Below are 27643 nucleotides of genomic sequence, written 5' to 3'. Positions count from 1 at the left end.
TATCATGTATTGTATCCGTTGCTCCCGATGCGATCTCCTCTACATTGGGGAGACTGGGCGCCTCCTAGCAGAGCGCTTTAGGGAACATCTCCGGGACACGCGCACCGCCCCTTGGTCCAACATTTCAACTCCCCCTCCCACTCTGCCGAGGACATGGAGGTCCTGGACCTCCTTCACCGCAGTTCTCTTACCACCAGACACCTGGAGGAAGAACGCCTCATCTTCCACCTCAGAACACTTCAACCCCAGGGCATCAATGTGGACTTCAACAGTTTCCTCATTTCCCCTTGCCCACCTCACCCCAATTCCAAACTTCCAGCTCAGCATTGTCCCCATGACTTGTCCTATCTGCCCATCTTCTTTTCCACCTATCCACTCCACCCTCCCCCACCCAACCTATCACCATAATCCCCTCCCTCAATGACCTATTGTACTCTATGCTACTTTCTCCCCACCCCCACACACCTCTCACTTATCTTTCCACCCTTCAGGGTCTCTGTCTGTATTCCTGATTAAGGCCTTTTGACTGAAACATCGATTTTACTGCTTCTCAGATGCTGCCTGAACTGTTGTGCCCTTCCAGCACCACCAGTCCAGAATTTACTCATCCATAATACAATTCAAAAATAGGTTAACTGATTAGGTGAATAATGGGAATGGCACTAGACAAAATTATATGGAATATGAGGCCAATACTCTGGAAACTTAGGTTTGAATCTCACAGCAACAGATGTTAAAATCTCAAACTTAAAAAAATACATTCACTGTCAAACAATAAACACTAATGCCCTGTAGGAAGACAATCTACTTTCCTCATGTAGACTGGCCTACTTTCAACTCCAGACAGACAGGCAAAGGCCCCCTCCATAAGTATAGTCATGTACTCTCAAAGCACAGCCAAGAAGCCCTATTTGGTGCTCTACTTCATCTATTGTTGATTTGTCCTATTTCAAATTTATGGGCTTGGCGGCCTTGATAAAGCTCGACTTAACTGTACTGCTCATGCAGAGTTTTGGGCGGTACAGTGGCTAGCACTGTTGCCTCACAGCACCTGGGACCTGGGTTTGATTCTGGCCTCAGGCAACTATGTGGAGCATGCACATTCTCCCAGTGCCTGCGTGGGTTTCCTCCAGTTTCCTCCCACAATCCAAAGGATGTGCAGATTTGGTGAATTGCGTAAGCTAAAATTGCCCATAGTGTTCAGGCATGTGCAGGTCAGGTGCATTAGTCAGGGGAAATAACTCTTGAAGGGTCAGTGTGGACTTGTTGGGCCGAAGGGCCTGCTTTCACAATGTAGGGATTCTATGAATTATAGAGTAACCGGAATTACCGAGGTGCGACTATTAGAAAATGAGATATACACAAAATAATGGAGCATGGATTAAAATCCATACCTGGTGTACACTAAGAATCCAAATAGTGAAAATCTGGTACACCATTCATTTACATTACAAGATTTTAGACTTAAATCAACCAGGTTTGGAACACCAATGTACTTAACACGTTACCAAAAACAGAAGCAACAATAATATTTGAAGGAAAACAAAAGAGTTAGAGAATGAAACAAAACAGCACTTGACATCTCAACAATGTTGAACCAAAATTAGAGAAATAAGTATGGAAAAGTTTGAGTTAAACAAATTGACAGATCATCAGATCATCAACAGTTGTTGGGGGAGAACACATACATTTTAAGAACAAGCAGAACACCATGGCATTCAACATCAAATTAGCCTTAATGGAGACACCAAAATCTTCTCAAATTGGTTGCACACAGATTCGCATTAGCAAAAATTTAACATCAGCGCTGACTGCAGTTGGAAGCATCTCAAGATTGCCTTATCCCAAGCCTAAAATGGCAAGTTAATGAGTCAGCAGTTTCAACACAGTTGACTTCGAAGTGTGACTGGCTCAGTTACACATCTGCATTCTGTACACCCCTGCCAACCTACATAATCAAGTTTTGTTAGTAAAGTTTGGACTCCCTGAAGTGCATTCTAGAACTTGTTTGTTGCTTTCCACTGTTCATTGAAAGCCATGTTCTGATGATAGAAATTAACCAAGTTAATCGTGCATTAAAGATGAAGACACCTCAAGTGATTAGTGGATAACAATATACCACGAGCTAACGTAAGCATTTATCAACCAGAGTCCACATGTAACACTGAAATCTTTCCGGTTTCATCCTGCTAATCCAATGAATAGACACGTTCCTGCTTCTTTTACCTCAAATTCTATTTCGTTCAGGAGCTCATACACTTTATGAACAGTGCACAATAAGAGGAATGCACTTCTAATGACATGCCCAAACATGACCTCCAGATCCAGTGAAACACTGTAAAGTGCACATACCTGATGTGAAGAGACTCTGTGGTTCTGGTGCTGTTGGCCAGTCGTGTGTTGATGGTGATGAGGTGGGATAAAGCAGGCTGTTTGGGAGGGGGTTGGGGTGTCTGAAGTTACTGTTGTCTGAAAAGAGTGACTGGGATTCTGCTGCAGCCCCCTCGAAAGGAGACCGTGCATTATGATTTGATGAACTAATGGGGACGACTGGATTGGGTTTTGTTAAGCCTGGGGGTGGTGACGGTGTTTCACTGGTTGGGATCTGAAAAACAAAGACAATTGCACATTAGAATTTACACTGCTGCAGAAGTACAACCTAAGTGGAGGAATTGAAAAATTTTTCAAAATTAGAAGTTTCTATTGACTCTGGGCAGTTTAACTAAGAGGTGTAGCTCTCCAAATAGATGCACTCAATGTTCAACTCTTCAGATTACTTCAATATATTTGAAGGTGTCTCAAATTGAATTGAATTGAGAATGGCTTGTCAAGCATTTTTCACACCTCAGTTCAGAGTGTCACACAGGTATTGGCCATTCAGTCTCTTGAACTCATTCATCATCCTGACTGCAATTGAGTTTGCAATGCAAGTGAACTGCAGATATTTTGGTACCTCAAGCCAAGTAAACTTAAATCATTCAAAGATATTGTTTCACTCGGACTGCAGGTTCTTTTGGTAAAATGAAATTTCTATTATTGAGTATTAAAAGATGCTTCATTATTTCACATTTAAGTGGCGTACCTTGGAAACTGAGAATGCGGGGGCACAAATCTACCCAGACTTATTGTCATCCATTCATTTCATCACGAAAATCCAAGGAGATGCAAACCACTTTTAAGCAACCAAACTTCAAGTTAACTCTTTTCAACCCTTCAATCTCCAAATCAAACCTGCATGCAACCAATCCTGAGGACAAGAAACGAGTGCACACAGAAACATCACAAATTCCAAGCTCCCCTCCAGGTCACACTTGTAAATGCATCACAGCTCCTTGATGCACATTGGATCAAAATTCTGGTAACCTGCTTCAGCAAGAGCTTTTCAACAAACTGACATTAGGAAAATTGGAGACTGCCATTACACATTCGCTCCTCCAGTTTAGTGTCTCAGCTTTGGAGAATACTCCCTGATTTTGGTCTAGATTAATTGGACTCCATGTGCACTGTAATGAATCCTATCAAACTGCTTTTGCCCACAAATAGAATCTGATACATTCAAATTCCTACTTCCAACCTCTTTATTTCACAAACTAAGATTTTCAACCGATCCCTCATCCAAGACATGGAGAATAGTTAAGTTTCTATACTCCTCACAAACCTGTACATGTCAGCTACCAGAGTGCACTCTCTCTCCTTTCACTTTCCAACTTACAAATAATTTTCAACCCCGATTTAAGCTGCATTATGCATATTCAATTTGAACAACTATCAGAGTTTCACTGGTCACAAATTGCTCTGACTGCACAAAATAAGTTTTGGTCCTCTGTACATCATTAAAATGTCAAGACAGAATACAAAAAAGACTATTCAGGTCAAAACCAGGCAGGGTGCCAACCCTGCAGCAAAGTGCCTACGATAAGCCTCTTTCTGGGAAAATGCCAATTGGTGGCTCTCAGAATCCAAACTCCTCAAAAGTCAGATGAAGTGACGCAACATCGCAATAGTTCCTCCCGAATTCCTTCTCCATAGGCTGTTGCTTTGCTTAAAACCCTTCGAACTGAATTTCAGCCACAAAGGACAAAAGCATCGAGGTATTCATGCAAAATGGAGCCCCGAGACACAACTATGTGGAAAACCTTCACATGTTACAGATGGTGTATCTAGTGTACCTTAAATGTGCCAACTAGTCAATTTGCAATTCTGCACTGTGTAATCATGTCTCCTTGTGCTCTTGTACTAACAGCAATTTTACTTTCAAAATTTAAAGAATGAGGTACAAATTGCTCACCTCTTCAACTGCATCGTAAGCCTTAGCACATTAAAAATGTTAAAGCTTAAATCCTCAGCTCTCTGCTTCCAAGATGCCACCCCCCTGCTTTTACCTGCTGCACTTTTATGATTCAATAAAACTAATTAAGAAAAATCAAGTAATTTTCAATTTTGTGTCCTTCCCAAGCCTCATTTTAGCCTCCAGGGACCATTTTCCTCATGAACATTTGTGTCAATTCCAACTTGTTTTCCTGCAATTTTTGTACCCAACACTCCTCTAACAGATGCTGATCTTGCTACCATTACTATTTTTTCTGACCAAAAACACATTTGTATTTTGTACTTCACACCTTGCCTTCAAAAGCAATTTAAAGGTCTCTTCTTGACAGTTTTCTGTATTTTCCTTGAATTCTATACTTCCTTCTGACAGTCTACCTTTGATACCCATCAACAGAAATTTGTTGTGAAACGACTCTCTAAATCAATTCACACAATGATACCAACAACTTGTACTGCAAGTACACCTCCATCATTCTAACATTTGAAAGCCTCCTGGTCCCCTCATTCTCACTGGTGAGACAGTACTGAATCGAATAGCCATAACTTCCAAACGATGACACCACCACTTACGACAAAAGGCACTTGGGAACACTGCATTGACTTGAGCACCCATTGCTGTAGCTTTATCATTGGTTCAAATTACTGCAACACTTCAATTGAATGGTGTAAAAACTTTCACATGGACTGGATTAGTTGAAGGCAGGAGCTTAACACCATCTTTTCCAGCGATAAATGCTGACCTTGTTAATGATACTTATATATTAAGCATGGACATAAGAAACCCATCACTTCCCAGTAATATGCCACAGATCCCGGAATATTAAGATGCAGACATAGCTTTTGCAGAACAGAAAGTGCCTGCAAGGAGAAAAGGCATCCACAAAGAGGTTGTGGTGGCTCACAAAAATTAGGACGACAGTTAGTGCTGCCCTCTGCCAGGAAACATGCCTTACCTGAGTGGCAAAGAAGTTCTTTTTACTTGTATTTACCATGGAAAGGAAGAGCTGTGGCTAAATGGTTCAGTGCTACCAATAAGGATTGAGAGATGCAGTGTCCAGAAATTGGGATTATCTCAATCTGCTCCTGACTCACACACACCAGCTCATGCAGTCAAGTCCAGCGGCTGTCCTGCTGTAACTTGCTGGCACTGCCTCAATGACAGTGAATGGAAAGGATCACCCTAGTCAAAGTGTACAAGAGAACACAGATCTCCACGACAATATCAACACCATGATTACATTAGATTAGTTTACATACAGTGTGGAAGCAGTCCCTTCAGCCCAACAAGTCCACATCGGCCCTCCAAAGAGAAACCCACCCACACTCATGTCCCTACATTTACTCCTGACTAATGCACCTAACACTATGGGTAATTCAACTTAGCCAGGTGACCTAATTTGCACATCTTTGGACTGTGGGAGGAAACCGGAGCACCTGGAGGAAATCCATGCAGACACGGGAGAATGTCTGTGTGGAGTTTGCACAGTTGCCCAAGGCCGGATTTGAACCGGGTCCCTGGCGCTGTGAGGCAGCAGTGCTAACCACTGAGCCACTGTGATGCCAAATTGGTAAAATGCCAACTTCAGCACAAGTATGCGACAGGCTTGAACCAAACACACAAACTGTTAAAATCTGCAGCTTGCAAGCAAGAAAGGATGAATTAATCTTCCTGCAAACTGTTACATAACACATGGGATATTATTTCATTTATTGAAAATTAAAGACGTTAAGGAGCATAGCCGAGAGACTACTCTCAGACAAGTCAACAGCAAGCTACATTGTTTATGTAATCACTATCATTTTTGGCTTCCACTTTTAAAATTGATTCAATTTAGGAACAATTGGAAGGTAAAAACGAATATTACTGAATTACATTTGTGACTGTAGTAAAAGCTCTGTTTATTTTCTAGCTGCAAAACCAGTCATGATATTTTACAGTGCCTTCGCCTTTGCACTGGCTGCAAACCTTCTAGCAATTAAAGCCTTACTAACCCCCTCTGGAAACAGTGATGGTTTGAAATTAGAGTAAGGTTTCATTGAGACAAAGTCTTGCTGATAGAAATCTCCAAGACAACTCTTATTGATGACAATGGGTGTTGGCAGAGGGGTTACTATTGATAAGCACCTGAATCAAAAGACACTGTTTCGGATATGGTAGTATTTGCCTCATGATCCTTTCCAATTAATTCTTGCTTATTGGAAAGAATTCATATTCTCACTTCATTTTTATTCATTAATGTGTTTGTGTTCCTTACCAACAAGCTTCACTTACTCCAAAACTGCACGATCCTGTTGAGCATCTTTCAGGTAATTTTTCTCCCAGAAACTTTTGGATTGTGCTACTCCAGATTATTTCATATTTAGCATTAGATTGACAGAGATGTACAACACGGAAATAGACCCTTCGGTCCTACTCGCCCATGCCAGCCAGCTGTCCTAACCAAATCAACTCTCATTTGCCAGCATTTGGCCCATATTCTTCTAAATCCTTCTGATTTGTAGACCCATCCAGATGCCTTTTAAATGTTGCAATTGTACCAGCCTCCACCACTTCATTTCAGTCACGCAGCACCCTCCATGAAGCAGTTGTCCTTTAGGTCTCTTTTATATCTTTCCCCTCTCACTATCTACCCTACCCATGTCCCTTATGAATGGAGTTACAGTCATTGTTTGGAAATAAGACAAATATTCCAAGTTTTTAAAAGGACGAAAAGGGCAGATGAAGCAAACATGTTGTTTAGGGAGTGAACTTCAGAGATTAGAGAATCGGCAACTGAAGTCACAACAGTCAAGGGTGGATTAATTAAGATAGGGTACAAAAAAAACTGCAAATGCCGGAATTCAGAAACAAGTAGTACTGGGAAAAAAACCTCAGATTTGACAGCAGCTGTGGGTGTAAAAAAAATCAGTCGACATTTTGGGTCCACTGATCTTTCCCAATTGAAGAACTTGAAAGAAATAGATGGAGCCAAAGCCACAGAGGGATTGGAAAATCCAAACCAACTTTCCAATGTACTTATTTGCAGTGATTTTCTTGGAAAAAATGCAAGAGCATTTAAGTTTAACACATAGAGCTTCATTGCAGCAAAGGATATTTGAAGCAACTGTACATATCTGATGCTTACAAAGGTTCAAGGTAAAGTAGGCTGAAAGAACCAAACAAACCAATGCCTGATCTCATTCCAGAGAGGTCAGAAAAATTACTGTTATGAGCACCATAAGTCTGCAACTGTTCTAACGAGGGTCAAGGCAAGGCAAGCATTTTCTTTGGCAGATTCACAAGGGTTTCTTCCATGTTTTTCCAAAAGTGGGTTGCAAAGTGGAGATCGAAAGAAGATCAAGTCTCCTGTTGGCAGACTCAATGAGTCAGAATTTGAAATGTTGGAATACAATCGCAATGCATCACAAAGAAAATGTGTGAAAGCAAAAAGAAGTGCAATAGTGTTCAATTGGATTAAGACTTATTGGATTGAGTAAAAATCTGTGTTAAGAATACAAATGCATCTTACCTGTTGTAAATTGTCTCCATTTCCTAGACTGAGTGCTTCAGGTGGTTTATCCACAGGTCTGCAAAAAAATAGAAATTGTAACAAGTTGATAATATTGTGTCCGCAAGAGTCCTCAGAATGCCAGTCTGTTCATTTCAGATTTCATTTTTTAGCCCAAGTGACAGGCAAGGCTAAGAGCAAGATCCCACCAACATTCAAGAAAGTAAAATGAAAGTTGAGATGTATTAGGAAATTAGCAAGAGATTACAATTTTCAAGTTTTTCTACATTAAAGTAAAAACAACAAATTGAATAATTACAAAAGCCTTTGCTTGGTTTACGTCACGTGTCTCAAATCTGGGTTGTCACAGACCTTGGCTCGGGTCACACTGTCGGCCAACAATTGGGAGGAGCACGTGGAGATTAAAATTTGAACAGCATGTTGCACTTAAGGAGTCCAGATGGCCACGAATCGTGAACTTGGACAAAAAAAGCTACTTTTAATAATATATTGACATTATATTTGAGCCTCGATATTGGAAAATACATTTGCATAGTACTCAGAGATTGCACTTAAAAAAGGAGACTTGCACTGATGAAAACTGACCAGCTTTTAGTCAAGGTTTGCACTGTAGAGTTTATCCATTGAATGGTGCACGTTTTGTTCCTTTTCACAAAACAGAGTAATCTTCAACTCAAAGAGCTCTAAGGAAACTGGAACTCATGACTGTTAATCACACAGAATATTTAGTTAGCCGCACAGCCGTTTGTCTTTTACATTTGCTCATGGAAATATTTACAAATTGTTGATTAGTACAAACCTCCCCAAATTGACATGATTGTTCGTTCAAGCATCAGAGGGGAGGACAGCTATACTGAACCCAATCTTAAATATAATGCTAAGGTTCCAAGAACTAAGAACGAGAAATGAACTTGCAGCTTAGTTTACTTCCCCTTAACCAGAAGCATCATACTTGTAGGTAATCTTGAAACTATATCAGAAACTATATCTTGAAATCTCAGAGATCAGAACCAGTTCAACAAACACAAACACTAGATGATGACAGCCAAATGATCTAACTGTCGTAATGAGTAGTGCAAAGAAACTAAATGTTTTAATGAAATAACTTTTCACTTCAGTTGGTGCACCGCTCAGACAAACAAAACTAAGGTCCATTGTTCAACTTCTGGATTGTTCTCATGTCGGATGATTTCAGACACTGTTGCAGCTTGACTTCACAATGGTCAGAATTCTTGGGCTAGAGGATTTTTAACAGTAAGAATCCTCACTTTGAATCTCTGTACACAGCAACCGATAACATGAATAGAGTGCAAGTGCGTATGTGAATACAACATGAGACCTTGGGTTATAATGGGTGCTGATATCATTGCACCTGAGAATACTCAGCTTCTAAGTTTTGGAGGGCCCACCGAACTTAAGACCTGGAGAATTTCCAAGCAGAAACTGAACAACTGCAACAAGATAGGGGCTTCAGGACAGCAACTGGCAAATATTCAAAACAGAATGCAGAGTTTAAGCCTGGAGACAAACAACCAATTCAAGTGATTATTGAACATCTTTTGCCCAAACCAAAAACCTCCATTGTGAGGTCTCAAAATTCAGATGCACATGGGACAATAATCTTCAAATGTTAACTGTTTTCCTCCACAACTCAAGTTCTGAGATGGCATTCTTTAATGTCTCACACCTATGTTAGCTATAGTACTTGCAAAAACAAAACATTATTAGGGCCACACACACTTCTTTCCTGTTCATGGGATGACAGCACCAGCATTTATTACCCATTTGTCATCACCTTTGTAAAAGCTTTCTAAACCATTGCATTCAGTGAGCCACAAGCATAAAAAAGTGCTTTGATTGGTAATTCCACGATTTGGCTGAGCAAAAGAGACAGATAGAAAAGAAAAGAAAGCATGTTTCCAAAGAAGGGTCGAGAGAGATTTGATGACAAACTTCGCTTCCCCGGTCAATTGGCCCAACCTTATTTTTTTGGTTGTTTCGAAGGTGCCGTGGAAGGAGCCTTATCGAGTACAAGTAATGATGCAGCCTACAGATGGTATACATACCAGCCACTGCATTAGAATGGCAGAGGGAGTGAATGCTTAAAGCCAAAGATGATGTGCCAAACAATTAGACTTATGTGCTTAATGGCATCAAGCTTCTTGAATGCTTCAGGAGCTGCACTTATCTATCTCGGTACGGTATGTTCCAGCACACTCCTGATTTTTACGTTGTATATGGAACACAGGCTTTGCAAAGTCAGGCCAGTTACTTGTGACACAATTCTCAGCCACTGACCTGGTTTCAGAGACATTGATGGTGAGGTGTTCAACTACAGCAATGCTTTTTAAATGGCAACTGCTAGACTGGGGAACAGGTGGCACAAGGGCCATAACAGAAAGCAATTGGCCTCTTACAATGCTTTAGTGTCACTCTTATGGGCATTAAGCAGAGAATGGTCGATGTAATTTTGTTAAATCATTATCATGTTTATTATTTGATTCTGCTTTAACACATGAGAACAGAAGAAACAATTGCATATCCAGAGCTAAACGGGAAAAACAACGTTTTCCAGATGAACTGATTGAAGCAGCTATTTAAATGGATAACTTGTTGGCCAAGGTTTCAAATGTACTGGCAGGTCTCAAGTGATTGGCTATTCATGTAAAAAGCAGTCATGAATGCTAACAGGCAACTGCTTCATAGAATGCAATCACTGTCAAACCCAGTCCTTAGCAAATGTGCATACATGTGCAAAGCTTTCCAGCAAGGCATCACGTTGTCTGAAGGTATGCATGAATTCAGGTTCAGAACCCCGGTTCTACAATTCTGAAGTCAATGGCAAATTACTTATTTACACACTGATCGAAATCAGACAAGTCAGCCAAGCAGACATGAAACCTGTACCAGTGCAGCATTCAGCTCAGTGACCACTGAACTTAAAGGAAACTTGGCAATCAAAACAGAACGGTATGGAGGAACTCAAGGGAACAGGTGGACTTGCTGTAAGATTTGACAGTAATCGAGGTAATTCTGATGTATTAAGTCTCTTCAGAAGACTAAGACTTTTCTTAAGTTTAATATCTTTTGAAAAAGTGCGTTTTAAAATCAATTTGAACACTTAGCCATTCTCAATACAAGGGGAGAATTCTATTCATCCCCCAGTGGTTGCATTGGGTTTCTGGTGATGGAAATCACACCACTTATTGAACAAGACTCTTGGTTTGTTGCTGAAATGGCACTCTTCTGAGAAGTATGGAAAATGTCAATTATCTTGCAGTGCATTTCAGTTGGTATTTTGCATGGATGTGAATTTATGGTCAAGTGCACAAGAACTCCAGGTACGAGAATCGATATCAAGTCGCCAAAATTTGGCAAGTAACCTGATTGGCTGTGAACAAAAAGAGCTGCTTCCCTTGCTCAGTATGAGTTATTTCAGTCTGAGAGAGAAATAAAGCCAATCACTGACCTGAGTTCTGTGCCAGGACCGCCTGGGGTTGTGTGTTCGGGTTCTGAACCATTATCAAATATAGGAGGCGTTTTCCTGTGTTCGAGTGTTAGACCATTAGCTGCTTTAGCTGTGCTCAGTAATGACGGCCAGGCATCTTTATTACTACAGTTGGGTCTGTAAGGGGAAAGAACGGCAAAAACACTGAGTACCGCCCAAATCGATGCAACAAGTTTCAGCAGCTCAGAGATGCTGTTCACTTATAGGAAACCTTCCAAATGGGATCTGGCCAGAAATGGTGATGCTGGCATTGTGTCTCCTCACCAGTAACACGATCCATACAGAGAAGCTTAACTTGTCCATGATGCAGCTGCATGGGAACAAGACCTCTGTTACCAAGAAGAAATATGGATGAAATAAAGAGGCAAAAGAATGGAGAGGTTAAATAAAGGACTGCAGTGCTGGCGGTTTCAGAAAATTCTGAAGTCAACAGATGTGTTCTCAGTGTAGTCTACATTGCTCTCTTGGCATTGTTGTGTATAACATGTCAACAGTACTGCAACATGCACATGTCAAACAGAAGGAATATAATTAGATATTACAAATACAGTACAAGGAGTATTTCGCAGTACTTAACCTCACTACAAATTCAGAATTATTTACAGATGCCGCACACCTCTTGACTGTTAATCATAACACTTGAGCAATCAGGAGACCCATTTGATGAGTCACACACTTGACAGATTTCATGTTGCTGTATCACGAAGTACAAGTTCACCATTTCCATGACAACTCTGGTCTCTAGTGCTCTACAGTAGATATTGCCATACTGATTAATTCTTGGTTCTGGGGCTGACATCAGAGGGTCTGTGCTAGTATTATAAAATATGCAATATTATTTCACAATAAAATGAAGCACATTTCAGCCAAGCATACTTGATATTCAAAAGCTACTGTATGAAGTGCTTACCCAATCAATCAATCAATCAATCCATAGCTTAAAAAAGACTCGAGACAAAGAAAGAAAAGGCAAAAAGTAAACAAACAAAATATCTTCCTCTGAAAATGTCACAAATATCAATCAAGATGGACATGTGCAACCATGATATTGTTATGAATTAACCATCTCATTAGGTTCACTCAAAACAAATAGTGAGCTACATTTATCCCTATGGAGACAAATACCACTTCTGTCAATTCAAAATGTGAGAACGCTTTTAGTTGACAATAAGCTGATATATCTTTAAGTGCTCCAATTAAAGAATCATTCATTAGAAAAAAACAACTTCAATCAATGTGAAATGGTGGTGTAACTAATACCCCAGAGTCCCAAGCTAGTGTTCTGGACTACCAGCTCAAACCCAACAAAAATGCAAATTCAATCCAAGTCTTGGACTTGAAGCTGGTAATAATAATAATAACCATGCAACCATGGTCAATTTTCAGAAATATCTATCTAGTTCACTAATTTCTTTACGGGAAGGAATACCTACTCTTCACCAAGTCAAGCCTCCAGATGCACAGTAATTCAGGAGGCTTTTAACTGGCTTTGGACATTACCTTGCAAGCCACTCAGTTAAAAGACTATTAGGGATAGGTTATAATCACTAACGTTTGCAACAATGTCCATAGTTTGTGCATCATGAAGTTACTTCATGTAATCTGACTTTAATCAGTCTTGATATTTGGTTTTTGACATGACACAGGAGGAATTTCACATCAGTGCAAACTCTATGTAAAACATCATCTTCAATACTGCTTAGAGTTGAAGAAAATCATACATCGAACAGCTGAATTTAAAATTGTTAATTTCAGGAATGCAGAGGAACTTTTGTTTAGAATTTCACATCAACAGCTGTTTGCTCAGTTGTACTTAAGGGGAACATAAAAGGAGCAGAACATATTAATCACGTTCTTGGGTGGCATCTGCAGCTCAAAGGTGCCCCCTTGTGTTTTGCTGAAGCCTGTCTTGTGATCTGCAGGTACTAACCACTGAATTACTGCGCTTCCCATTTAAGCTATGATGTGGAGGAGCCAGTGTTGGACTAGGGTGGACAAAGTTAAAAATCTCACAGCACCAGGTTATAAACCCCTTCCCAGTTAAGAGCAGGGAGGTTATGCTTCAGATTTCTCTGATAAGAAATGCATACACTGTCAACTTTTGCAAATTAGCTTATTTCCAATATTTCCACCATTTGACTTGGAGGTTGTAGTATCGCAAGTGCACATCTAAAGTGTTGAGGGTTTTTGCCTCTATCAACCTAACAGGCAGCAAGCTCCAGATTCCCACCATCCCCAGTGGAGGGAATTAATTTCTCACCAGAGGCTGGGATTGAACCTGGGACCCTGGTGCTGAAGCAGTAGTGCTAACCACTGAGCCACCGTGCCGTTGACCAGTAGAGAATATCAGGCAAAAAGTTTAAGCAGATTGTTGCCAAAGGTCTGACACTGGCAATAATCAAAGGCATGATTGACAAAATAATACAATTGTACAAAATAAAAAATTGTACAATTTTATTTTGTTCCCAATGAGTCAATCTGGGCAGACTTCACTCGAGTTAAAGAATTTGTCTGCTTGTCAAAACTATGGTCAGGATTCAGGTTTAATCATCCAGCTGTAAATGTAGCTCTTGTTTTGATACAGACGCTCAGGTTCGGCCCTGATATGCTGTCTGGGCTGGGACCTGAATTAATATGCCATTGAAGACTCATCCTTCCTGCTTTTTGCTGTATAAGTAATTTGGGATTTTATGATCTCAAATCTGAAAATTGTTAACTTTTAGCGTTGCTGGCTGGCCAGCATTTATTGCTCATTTCTTGTTGTCCGAGAGAAGGTGGTGGTGAGCTGTCTCCTTGACCTGCAGCCCACGTGTTGGGCGTTTTTTTTAAACTACCGAGGGCTGAATGGGTTGAAAGGTCTTTCCTGTGCTGCGGACCTCTGATTCTACGCCAAGTCAGCGTTTGACTTTGAAGTGATACAGGGTTAATTGGGTGACAGGCATATTGGAATAATGCTGTCTCTGCTTGGGAAATCAGTCCAGTTAGGGGTGAAGGGGAAATCGTGGTTAGACATAATATTCCTAAATAAGCCATAATCACGGAAAGCCATCATTTTCTTTTCTGCACAGATTTAACAGGAAATCTTCAGCTGCACCAATGTCCATAATAATCTGTCACACTGGAACCAATTAACTTTGACAACCTTTCAGGTATTGTCCTGTTTTAACAGTAGCCATTAAAAGCACTTGCAAGTCAACAAAAGTGCTGCAGCTTTAGTCAAAATGCATTGTTGTTTGAGAGAACTGACCTGAATTAATTCTGAAACCTGCTGATTTCTCTGGATGAGAAATGTATGGCTCCAATATTGAGATTTGAGATATCAATTTCCACACATTAAATATAAAAGTGAAACCTTACAGGCAAGGATGGCCACTGCAAGCCACAGTGCTGCCATTTTAACCTCATGATTTCCTGAATCATTGCACCATTAATAATAAATAAAATGGACAAGTTAGCAGCAGCCTCCAATAAAACTCAGTCAAATGAAATGAAATGAAATTAAAATAGTTTTGATTTTTTATACAGCTTTGCGAGTTTTAGATATTTAGTGCCCCAATGCTTTAAGTTAAAAGAACAATAATAAAGTTGGTCAGTTAAATGAAAGATGCATGACAAATCACTTCCTGTGATGCTGTCTATGTGAAATGACCAACCTACATCAAGGATTCAAATATTCTTTTGAAAAGATGATCAAACTCACTGTTTGAGTACAAAATTTCTAATTAACATGATACAGTTCTTGACCAGGTGGGAGTTGAAACCAGATCTTCTGGCTTGGAGATAGGAACATATCAACAATTGCACTTTCATGTCACATCAACCTTAAAGCAGTCATGATGGTTTGCATAACTCAATTAAACTATCAGAGCTCAGGATGAGTACAAAGTGAAGCAGTTCTAGTACTTGGGTATTTTTCATCTGCATTGCTGAGAGGTTATGGGCCAAACAGTCTTGAAATAGTGATACTGCAGTTTAAAGAAAACTTTTCAATGCACAAAACATTTGTCATTTATCAACTTCACAATTTGCCACAAATGATTCCAAATGATTTCACAAGTTGCTAATCACACGAAGTTACTTTAACTTTCCTTTCGGAATACTTGTTCCATTGAGGCTTCAAAGTCATGCGCAGCTTGGTTTCAAACTGCATTAGCACAGGGATCAAACATGAAGCTCATGTGTGGTTATAGCATTATTAATCAGAAGCCATGGCTACCAACTTCTGATGTTCAAGACCAGTCCCTCTCCTGCAACAGTAACTTATATGACACGATGACACAGAACATAGTACATGCCCTTCAGCTCTCGATCTCCTATGTTGTGCCAAGCTTATGACCGACTTTAAGACCAAACTAACCAACATGCCCTACATTTTATTGTCATCCATGTGCCTACTCAAGACTCACTTAAATGTCCCTAGTGTATATGACTATACTACCATGGCTGCCAGTGCATTCCAAGCAATCACCACTCTGTAAAAGAACCTACTTCTGACATATCTCCTAAACCTTCCTCCAATCACCTTAAAATTATGGCCCTCATAATAGCTATTTCTGCCCTGGGAAAAAAAGTTTCTGGCTATTCACTCTACCTATGCCTATCATCTTGTACACCTCTATCAAATCACCTCTCATTCTTCTTTGCTCCGATGAGAAAAGCCAAAGCTCCTGCAACCTTACTTCATGAGACCTGCCCTCCAGTTCAGGCAGCATCCTGGTAAATCTCCTCTGGACCCTCTCTAAAGCTTCCAAATCCTTCCTATAATGAGGCGACCAGAACAGAATACAATATTCCAAGTGTGCTCTAACCAGGGCTCACCCGAGCTGCAACATAGCCTCACAGCTCAACCCCAAGATCCCTTTGTTCTTTCACACTGCTAAGAATCCTGCCTTTAACTGCATAATCTGCATTCAATTTCAACCTTCCAAAGTGAATCACTTCACTTTTCCAGGTTGAATTTTTTTTAAATTAGATTACTTACAGTGTGGAAACAGGCCCTTCGGCCCAACAAGTACACACCGACCCGCTGAAGCGCAACCCACCCATACCCCTACATTTACCTAACACTACGGGCAATTCAGCACGGCCAACTCACCTGACAAGCCAGGAACTATAGACCAGTGAGCCTGACCTCAGTGGTGGGCAAATTGTTGGAGGGAATCCTGAGGGACAGGATGTACATGTATTTGGAAAGGCAAGGACTGATTAGGGATAGTCAACATGGGTTTGTACGCAGGAAATCATGTCTCACAAACTTGAGTGAGTTATTTTGAAGTAACAAAGATGATTGATGAGGGCAAAGCAGTATTTGTGATCTATATAGATTTCAGGAGGGCGTTCGACAAGGTTCCTTATGAGACTGATTAGCAAGGTTAGATCTCACAGAATACAGGGAGACATAGCCATTTGGATACAGAACTGGCTCAAAGGTTAAAGACAGAGGGTGGTGGTGGAAGGTTGTTTTTCAGACTGGAGGCCTGTGACCAGATGAGTGCCACAAGGATCGGTGCTGGGACCTCTACATTGTTATTCACAGAAATGATTTGGATGCAAGCATAAGAAGTACAGTTAATAAGGTTGCAGATGACACCAAAATTGGAGGTGTACTAGATAACGAAGGTTACCTCAGATTACAACGGGATCTTTATCATCTGGGCCAATGGGCTGAGAAGTGACAGATGCCATTTAATTCAGATAAATGTGAGGTGCTGCATTTTGGGAAAGCAAACCTTAGCAGGACTTATACACTTAATTCTAAGGTCCTAGGGAGTGTTGCTGAACAAAGAGACCTTGGAGTGCAGGCTCATAGTTCCTTGAAAGTGATGTCGCAGGTAGATAGGATAGTGAAGGCAGCGTTTGGTATGCTTTCCTTTATCTGTCAGAGTATTGAGCACAGGAGTTGGGAGGTCATGTTGAGGCTGTACAGGACATTGGTTAGGCCACTGCTGGAATACTGCGTGCAATTCTGGTCTCCTCCTTATCGGAAGGATGTTGTGAAACTTGAAAGGGTTCAGAAAAGATTTACAAGGATGCTGCCCTCACCAGGATTGGAGGATTTGAGCTACAGGGGGAGGCTGGAGCGTCGGAGGCTGAGGGGTGACCTTTTGAGGTTTACAAATTTATGAGGGGCATGGATTGAGTAAATTGACAAAGTCTTTTCCCCGGGGTCCAGAACTAGAGAGCATAGGTTTAGGGTGAGAGGGGGAAGGGATAAAAGAGATCAAAGGGGCAACTTTTTCATGCAGAGGGTGGTACATGTATGGAATGAGCTGCCAAAGGATGTGGTGGAGGCTGGTACAATTGCAACATTTAAGAGGCATTTGGATGGGTATATCAATAGGAAGGGTTTTGGAGGGATATGGGCCAGGTGCTGGCAGGTGGGACCAGATTGGGTTTTGATAGTTGGTTGGTATGGACAGGTTGGACTGAAGGGTCTGTTTCCATGCTGTATATCTCGATGACTGGTCTATAATTCCCAGGGTTATCCCTATTCCCTTTCTTGAACAAGGAAATAACATTGCATCCTCACTGTCCACTTGAGTAGTACCAGATGACTGGAAGGTGACCAAAGATCATGGTCAAAGGTGCAGTAATCTCTTCACTTGTTTCTCATAGTAACCTTACATATATCCTGGTCTGGCCCAGGGGATTTATCTATCCTCATGTTTTTCGAAATTTTCAGCACATCCTCCTTCCTAACTTCAATGTGTTCAAGCGTCTCAGCCTGTGTCACACTGTCCTCACAGATGACGAGTCTGTGCTGACCTCACAGATGATGACCACTGAATACTGAAGCAAAGTATTAATTCCAGGACCTTCCCTGCCTCCTCCAACTCCAGGCACAAGTTCCCTCCCTCTTGTAAATCAAGTTTGTCTTGCACGAAGGGTGTAGGATCTTTTGTCTTGGTGAGTTGCTGTCTGAGCGTGGCTGTTGGTTGACAGGATGTCATGAATCCCAGTGGTCAGAAAGGTTTGGCTGTCAGTTCAGAGATACCTTTTAAGTAAGGTAGTGTGGCCAGTATGTTTGTTGGGTGAATTTGCAGAGATATCCATGCTTGGCAAAAACTCTATAGAGGTAAACTTGTTATTCTCTTCCTCAGTTGGGAGTGCTGCAGTGCGTTGTAGCCCTTTTAAACAGGGTCCTAATGCAGCTTCTTTTGTGCGTTTGGGTGGTTGTTGTTGTAGTTCAGAAGCTGGTCAGCGTGTGGGGCTTTGTACACTTTAGTGGTTCATTCACCACTGTTCTTTCTACCGCATCTCAAAACGGAGTTGATTGTTGATTTCCTCCTCTTGGAAATCTGATTCCTGTGAGAATGGTGTTGATAATCTGGTTTGTGTCCTTGACTTCTGTTCTCTTAAATGATAACAGAAGTGTCGTCCACATACCTGATCCAGAGTTTGGACTTGTACTTGAGAGAGGATTGTTTGTTCCAGTCTTTGCATCACTGCTTCTGCTATGAACTTGGAGATGAGAACGCCCATAGGCGTTCCCTTGATCTGTTCATATATTTAGTTGATGAACGCGAAGTGTGTCGTCAAACACAGGTCTAGTAGTGTGAGCATGCAGTCCTTGTTGATAAGTTCCCCATCGTGTTGTCTGTTCTGCCTGTCCAGAATTTTATCAGCTGAAGTGAACAGTGCCATTACATCAAATAAGACCATTGCTTCGTCCTAGTCTAAGTTTATGTTCTTGATGTTGTCTAGGAATTCCTGCAATGATTATTTGGATCCGCTGGTAAGATATTTCAGTTCCTGTTGAAGTTCTTTTACCAGTTTATGTGATGGAGTTCCTGGAAGTGCCGCAATGGGTCAAAGTGGAATGGCTGGTTTGTGCATCTTGGGTAACCTGTAAAATCTTGGGATGTTGTTGCCTCTTGGTTTCATCCCATGTAGGTCAATCCTGGTTGTCAGTCCGTCTTTTTGTCATTTCGTCGTGTGTTATTTACTCTGTTGATGTGGAGGAGCCGGTGTTGGACTGGGGTGAACAGAGTTAAAACTCACAACACCAGGTTGCATTCCAACAGGTTTATTTGGAAACATTAGCTTTCAGAGTGCTACTCCTTCAGCTAACTGTGGAGCAGGACCATAAGATGATTTATAGCAGAAGATTATAGCGTCATGCGGTTGAAATGATAGGTTGAACAAATCTCGATTAATGTTAAGTCTTTCATCTTTTAGAATGGGTTTCAGGTTTCAGTTCATTAATATGTAAATCCCAGAACTACATTTAAGTCACATTCTCAAGAGAAGTTAAGGTTTTATTTAAAAAAAAGTGACATGTCAGCTCAGACAATGCCTTAAAGGTGTGAAGTCAGAGTCTGTCTGTATGCAAAGTCTGGCTGTCAGTTCCGAGACATTTTTTATATCAGGGAACGTGGTCAGTGTGTTGGGTCGTGGCATGTTCTTGTCGCATTGTTTGTCATTTAGGCATCTGCGGATGAAGTTGTGGGATGCCTGTTCTTGGTGAAGACTCTGTACAGTCTTCTCTTCAGAGGTTGGGGGTGCTGTAGTGTGTTGTAGTTCTTTTGAACAGGGTCCAAAGGCAGCTTCTCTTGTGCACGTTTGGTTGGCTGCTGTTGTCGTTCAGGACCTGGTCAGTGTGTGTGTGTGTGGGTTTTCTGTACACTTTATGGTGCATTCACCATTCTGTGTTCTTTCTAACATCACACCCGTTGATTTGTTGGTTTCCTCCGCTCTTGTAAATCTGATACCTGTGAGCATGGTGCTTATAATCCGGTGTGTGTTCTCAATTTCTGTTCTCCTAACAATTATAAAATTATCAACGCATCTGATCCAGAGTTTGGGTTGTAGTTGTGGGAGGGTTGTTTGTTCATCTTTGCATCACTGCTTCTGCTATGAGCCTGGAAATGGGTGAGCCCATCGGTGTTCTGTTGATCTGTTCATATATTTTGTTGATGAATGTGAAGTGTGTCATCAAACACAGGTCTAGTAGTTTGAGAATGCAGTCCTTTTTGACAGGTTTGTCGTCGTGTTGTCTATTCTGCTTGTCCTGGAGGATGACTATTCTCTCTTTGGCTAAAGTTTTGTCAATTGAAGTGAACAGTGCAGTAATCTGTAAAATCTTGGTGTTGTTGCTTCCAGGTTTCATCCTTTGCTGGTCAATCCTGGTTATTAGCCCTTTCTTTATAGTTTCTCTCCTGCGTGGTTTGTTCTATTGGTTTGCTTTAGCGTGGGGTCACAGTCCTTTGTAGCCACACGACCTTATATAACAACACATCCTGGAACTTACAGTCAGATGTCGCCAACCATTGGGATTCATGACAACCCATAAACCAATAGCCAAGCTCAGACAACAACTCACCAGGACAAAAAACCTTAATCCATCATGCGCAAGACAAACGTAATTTATAAGATTCCATGCAAAGACAGCATGCAACATTACATAGGACACAGTCAGAGAACTAGCAATCGGCATCCACGAACACCAACTCGCCACCAAACGCCACTACCACCTGTCCCTTGTAGCAACACACAGATTCAACTGGGACAACACAACAATCACAGGTCAAGTTAAACAGAGGACAGCCAGAGAATTTCTCGAAGCATGGCACTCATTCACAAACTCTCTCAACAAGCACGATCAACCGCGACCCAAATTACCGGCCACTACAACGAACAATCGGAACCAGCATGAACGGAACCAAATAAATTCCCGAACACACGGTACAGCAGCACTTCACAGGAGGTTCCAAAGTACTGAAGATGTTACTTAGACAGTGGCCGAAACATCTGCAAATCAACTTCCCAGCTTGGAGAACATACCTACATCTCTTGTCATCCAAGGTTCCTTCACCCAACCACCCCTTCCTTGTCTCAATGGGACAAACTTATCCAGCACTCACAGCAAGTGCACCCTAAACAACCTCCACATTCCTGTTCAGTACTTCACCGAGAATATCTGTTCCCAATTTATGGTCCACAGTTCCTACCTCCGAGCATTGTCATACCCCCTCCAATACCATCTGCTCCTGTCCCTCTCCAAGAGGGAAGGTTGGGGAGTTGCGATCATGATCATCGAAATGCTCTCCTACCGAGAGCTCTGACACTTGGGCCAGTTCGTTGTGAAGCACCAAATCCAATATGGCCTCCCTTCTAGTCAGCCTATCTACATACAGAGTCAGGAACCTTTGCTAGAAATATCGGACAAAATTTGCTCCATGCAAACTATCTGCATGTGTGTGTGTGCATGTACATGTGCATGTGCGTGGGGGTGGGGGGGTTGGAATCGATAGAAAACTCCCAATAAGATTCTTGCTGCTTTCCTGTTCGTCTTCCACCCATATTGACTAGTGGATAAACCCTCCTTGACAACCCTCCCTTTCTGTAGCTGTGAAACTATCCCTGATTAGCAAGACCACTGCCTCACCACCTTGACCTCTCACCCGATTCCTCTTGAAACAATGAAACGCCAGAACATTTGATCATTCCTGCCCCTTTACTATCCAAGTCTCCATAATGGCTATAACACCATAGCTCCAAGTACTGATCCATACACTAAGTTCATCACTCCTATTCCTGACACCTTTTGCATTAAAATAGACACACTTCAAACCATCACACTGACTGCAACTTTGCCCTACCAATTGTCTATCCTTCCTCAAAGAGGGACATCTTCGCTGCAAATTGGTCTCTGCAAACTATATCTTCCTGTTTACCAGCTACCCCATCATCTGATCCGGAGCTCTGCTTCCTGAAAAGCTCTAGCGAATCTCCTGCCCAAGGTAATAGTACCGTTCCAGTTCAGGTATAAACCGTACAACAGCTTCAACAACATTACATGTGCCAAGGTAGCCCACAGAGCCACAATAATAAATATGATAGCATGACATAGTTGGAGCACAGATTTAACAATGTTATGCATTTGGTTTGAAAGTTTGGCCTTCTTGATATATTTCACTCAGAGCTAATGTTGAAGCTGTGTGGACAGTCTCACCATTTAGAATCAATGCTTTTGATCACAAAATTTGTGAACCTTTGGTTTTGGCTGCTCCCAACTGTGGCAATTACAAACCATGACAACCTTTACAATCCAGAGATGAAATGGTTCAGGCTGTGAGCAAAGCCTCTGCGTAATAATTCACCTGAGGTGAAGGAGGGGAAAATAAAGTAGGACATGTAACGCAAAAGAATCCAGTTTCTAGAATCTGAACATTTCAGCACAGAGCACTGCAACACAGAATACAGTTCCCACTGCAACTCATTCCTCTCACATATCTCAAAACAATGAGTGGGCTGTTGTAAACTGACCAGTATTAAGAGTAGACTAAAATTCTGAGTGGAGACAACAGGAAGGCACAGTTTTTTGAACTTGCAAGGCATTTTGAGAGTAAATTCAAAATGAGTGACTAGCTCGAGCTGTGTAGAAGATCAAATTTGACGAGAAAGCTCACAGCAGAAATAAAAAAGCTCGAAAATGAAATGCAGAAGCAAACAGAAGATTAAAGAAATGCAGGCCAGGGCATCAGGTCAGGACTGTACTTACGCATCATACCTCTGCTGTGTAGCCAATTTATTCTTATTTTTGTCGACTGTGCTGGATGACTGGTGCAAAAAGTTGGGGTTCAATTTATAAAGTTCCTGAAGCAGCTTCTGTTCATACTCTTGATGCTTGCCTGCCTGTGGAAAGAGATCAGCAGGAAAGAATAATGGACACAAGACCAGTGAACGGGGCATTGAATATCAAATGGCAAACAGCTTCAGGAATTCTATTTTAAACCATGAAATCCAAGCAAGATGTCATTATTTTAGTGCTTCACCAAATTCCTACTATTTGAGGGGGAATAGATTAGATTAGATTACTTACAGCGTGGAAACAGGCCGTTCGGCCCAATAAGTCCACACCGACCCTCCGAAGAGCAACCCACCCAGACCCATTCCCCTACATTTACCCCTGCAACTAACACCCCTTCTTGGGGTGATCTTTCCAACAATATTGAAGGGCTGCTGCCTAGGGCAGCTCTTATACTTTGGGAAGTGCCATAGTGTAAATTATCTTTTTCTTAATTCCTTTATAGGATGTGGACATTTATTGCTCATCCTTAATCACATCCATATCCTTGAAGCTGGTGCTGCTTCTTCTGAAGGGTACTGGGAAACACACACACAGGGTAGTTTGCCTGAACTCCAAAGCTTTGGTGTCACAGTTGTGATTCCACCACTTCCTATCATTTATTTTGATTTGGATAGTTAACAGCGCAATGTTGTCTTTGGTGGCCCATTTTGTCATGCATAGTCATTGTGGAAGAGCTTGAGATTAAATTTTGTACATTACACCAGTAGCAGAGAATCTATCCAATTTATCCCCTATGCAGTTGGGTAGTTTTGAATGTGGATGATTTTATCACAAAGAGCTTTCATGGCAGACACTATAACATAATTTAAAAGGGATGTAGATAAAAGGTGTGGAGAAAGTGCAGGGAATTTTCTAAATACTGTTGCAAGTTAGCATGGCCAATTCACCTAACTTGCACATCTTTGGACTGTGTGGGGGGGGGGGGGGGGGGGGGGGGTGGAAGAGAAACCCATGCAGACACGGGGACAATGTGCAACTCCATACAGACAGTTGCCAGACGTAGGAGTTGAACCCAGAATCCTGGCGCTGAGGCAGCACTGCTAACCACTGAGACACCATTCCGCCCAATGCTTTTGCCTTTTTCTCAGAATAAGATCATCTCCAAAAGACAACTTATGCAGCACTAGTTTGATTCTTCCTCACCTACCCAAATTATGCTGCAAGAATTTTTCTTACACTCGAACTAAATGGGACTTAACTTGATGTATTTTGTAATAAATTTCACACATATTTGAAGTAGAGACTGATGCATTTCAGTTTTACTGTGTGTCATCCAGTGTACCAATGGCTTGAAGCATGCTCATCATGTTAAGGAACCTATTCTTGGTCCACCCAATAAAGGACAATGCACTGCCACTTATACACTACCAGGAACACACCCTGCTTCATGATCTAAAGCCACAATCCAAGTTAGCTCCTTATCTTGCAGCTGCATGATTTAGTAAACATAGTAACATTAAGATGCTAGATTCTTTTAGACCAGCAAAGGAAAAGATTTTCTGTTTTGTGAATCTGTCAAGCCTGACAGACTGTGGGATTCAGTGCTGCTCCCTTCAGTCAGCGTCTTCACTGGAAGGTCTCATCATATTATCCTGTATCCTTCAAGAGCCGTGATATCAGAGCATCATTGGTCCTAATTTCTGCTTAACACTTCCAAGTGCCTCAACTTCAAGTTGGGTGCTTGCATGGACAAGACGACAGAGATCTAAATACAAAGTGCATTAGCATCAAGGACTTATTTTTATTCATTCATGGGATATGGGTGTTGGTGGCTGGGTCACTGGCTTAATGCAATGTTAGGTGGTAATGCTGTATGATTAATGCAACCAAACAAAACGGCAAAAAGAAAGCACCTCCACGAAGCTCAAATCTTTTTGCGCCCTTCGACAAGGCTGCCCACATTCAGTTCACTTTAATTGTGAACAAAACATCTGCTAACTTGGAGAAACAAAACTATCACTTCCCGTTTTCTGAAGAACACAAGTTGACACATAAGCACATAAAAGTAGGTTTAATCATACAATTACAGCAAGATGCAAAAAATATACAGCAGTTAAAATGGGGAACTGCAATCTAGACTGGGATACTGGTACCAAAGGGTAGAGATGGGCAAGGCATCAGAGATAGTTATCAGCAAAATGTTCTGCAGCGATACCTTTTCAACAGAAGAAAGGAAATTCTGTCACACTAGCTTATTTGGGAATAGGATGAACTGAATGATTTAAGTGCCAGAGTGATAACTTTTAAAGTTTAGACTAAAAAGGAAATCCAGACCAAGAACACCAATCTGGGCGATAACCACCCCAATAAGGTAATGATCTATGTGGGTGAAATTAACCGAAGTCAAAGCTAGCAGGAAACAGGATTGTCCAACAATGCATGCTAACAAGATTGATGGGAATGGTTTTAGGATGGGGAACTAGTTAGAAGAAAGTGGAGATGTTCGGCAAATTTTCTGAGGGAAAAAGGGCGAGAGGAGTTGTGCCTCAAATATTCAAAATCATTGGTGGGTTAGTCAAAGTGGGTAGGGATAAATGCTCTGACTGATGAAAGGATCGAAAACAAAAAGGGCAGAGATCAAAAATAATGGTCAAAAGAAACGACTGGCAATTTTAGCCAAAATCTTCTGCAGAGAGGGAGTTGTCACATTGTATGCAATGTACTGGCAAAAATGCAGCAGAGGCAAGCTCAATAAAAGGTTTACCAATGGGGATTAGACTGTTCACAGAAGAGGAAGAGTTATGGGGACAAGGCAGGAAAAAGAAATTCCATGAACTACTCAGAGAGCCAATGATGAGCTGAATGGGTTCTGAGCTGAAACAATTCTGTGATTCAAGTAACAGTTGATCTGAAATTTTCCTTTCAGACTGAATCATGACAGCACACTCAGTAATGTTGTCATAACTCAAACATAGAAGACTGGTTCAAATATTCCCATACAAACCCTGAAGCAGTTGCTCAATGCAATATTTTCTGAAGCAGTGAGAGAAAGGCCAATGGAAAGATGACCACTTGAGGGCACTCTTGTATAATCAGGGAAAGGAAGCTCACGCAGCTGTCTTTTCAGTCCTTCAATCCCTCTACTATTGCTTGGAGGAGGATAAAAACAAGTTGTCTGATGCTCTCCCATTTGGAATTGAAGGCTGGTTCAAAAAGATGCTCCCAAGCAAGAACTTGTTGAGATCACAAACTGAACCAAACAGGCTTCAATGACATAAGAGGGTTTCCTTTCCTGCACTTCCAGAATAAGCTCATGTGGGAAAAGTGAATCTATTTCAGAAGGGAAGGTGACAATTCACAGCCATTTCTGAAAGGCAGCATCAATAACCTAAAAGGAAAAAGCAGCATCACCACAGAAAAATACGAATTAATAGAAATAACATGAGCAAATCAACTGATGGAGAAATCTGTGGTGAAGGCTGACATCTCTCACGTTGGAGCATTTGAAAATTTAGTCTTTCCATGGCTTCAGATTAATTTCATTCTAAATTGAAAGCTGTGCAACTTTACAGCTGTTTAAAGTACATAGATAGATATGCAGTCACTACTCTAAGTAATCAACACAATTATCATTTTATAACAAAAACTATTTGAAGCCCAGGCAGGCAAACTGGTTTCAATGATTTCAGTTTGGATCAAGCTTTTTGTTTTCTTTGCTTTTCCTAAAGGCTGGTGGATTTACCTGCATTTCTTCTTTCGTGAAACTGGCTGCTTCATCCCCTAGCTCATGCAAATACATACAATCCGGTTTAGGACACTGCATGTTCTTTAGGAAATAACTGCAATACTTCGTTGTACCTAAAGATGCCTTGAGAGAGAGGGAGAGAGAGAGAGAAAAATGCAGTGTTGACAATAATATATGTGGATACTATAATGATTCTGAACCAGTTGCAATATTGCCAATACAAAGACTTCTCAGGTAATAACATCCTGCAACATCACATTAAGTAGCTCAACACCTGAATCATCAGTAACCTCTGTTTACCCCCACTTGACAGGGAGACATGGATTTCCAATATTGATTACTCAAGTTCTATACCAAATGGCATTGCTGAGAAAAAACATTTCAAAGCTTGTCATTTTGCATTCATCTGAATAACTTGAAAAAAAAACCAAACAAAAAGGGAAAATATTTACACAAAATATTAGAGTTCCAATTGGTTGTAAAGTGGACTCAACAGTGTCTGACATTAAACGTGATTCAGACATCAGACAACATTTGCTAAGCAATCTTGAGTCTGAGAAGCATAATGATGACAACTAATTTAGTCGGTAGGCTTGCAACGTGATGCACTTCCGTCTATTATAAGTGACAGAAGGTCCTCTTCCTGGCAGGAGGAAAGTATATACATGGCACCTCCCTCAACATCAAGGAGATGACAGCTATTCTGATTCATTTCATGGGGCAACGACTTGACCATAGTCAATGCACCAGTTTTAAGATTCACACAAAACCTAGCAATTAATCAAGAGTCATTATTAACTAATGCTTTCTCTGTGGCAACACCACTATCAATCAGGAGTCTGTCAATGAGAACTCTGCTCTCATACAACATGGAATTAGAACACCATTTACAGTGTAAGGCTTGAGAGCATCCAGAGTACAAGGCAAAAAGCTTCAAAGAAGAAAAAACCTGTCCTTTCTAAGCAATATTCAGTTTCCAGTATTGCTTTTTGTCTGATAAAAGCAAGTAGATCAGGACG

General features: G+C 41.2%; 1 protein-coding gene across 8 annotated transcripts in view; it reads right to left on the bottom strand.

Annotated features, from left to right (window-relative positions):
• The window catches only part of LOC132824781 (CCR4-NOT transcription complex subunit 4-like), a 169423-nt gene that overhangs the window by 79826 nt on the left and 61954 nt on the right, over positions 1–27643 (bottom strand). For 3 of the 8 annotated variants that reach the window (XM_060839508.1, XM_060839513.1, XM_060839509.1), the window contains exons 6-10: positions 26622–26747; positions 22850–22983; positions 11308–11463; positions 7839–7896; positions 2353–2605 (exon numbers count right to left, since the gene is read on the bottom strand). In XM_060839508.1, the coding sequence (XP_060695491.1) occupies positions 2353–2605; positions 7839–7896; positions 11308–11463; positions 22850–22983; positions 26622–26747 (727 nt within the window). The remainder of the gene's footprint in view (positions 1–2352; positions 2606–7838; positions 7897–11307; positions 11464–22849; positions 22984–26621; positions 26748–27643) is intronic. The other 5 variants (XM_060839511.1, XM_060839514.1, XM_060839512.1 and 2 more) reach the window with 3 other exon arrangements.

This window comes from Hemiscyllium ocellatum, chromosome 19, assembly GCF_020745735.1.
Source record: "Hemiscyllium ocellatum isolate sHemOce1 chromosome 19, sHemOce1.pat.X.cur, whole genome shotgun sequence".
NCBI lineage: Eukaryota > Metazoa > Chordata > Chondrichthyes > Orectolobiformes > Hemiscylliidae > Hemiscyllium > Hemiscyllium ocellatum.
This window is presented reverse-complemented; position numbering and strand designations above follow the sequence as displayed.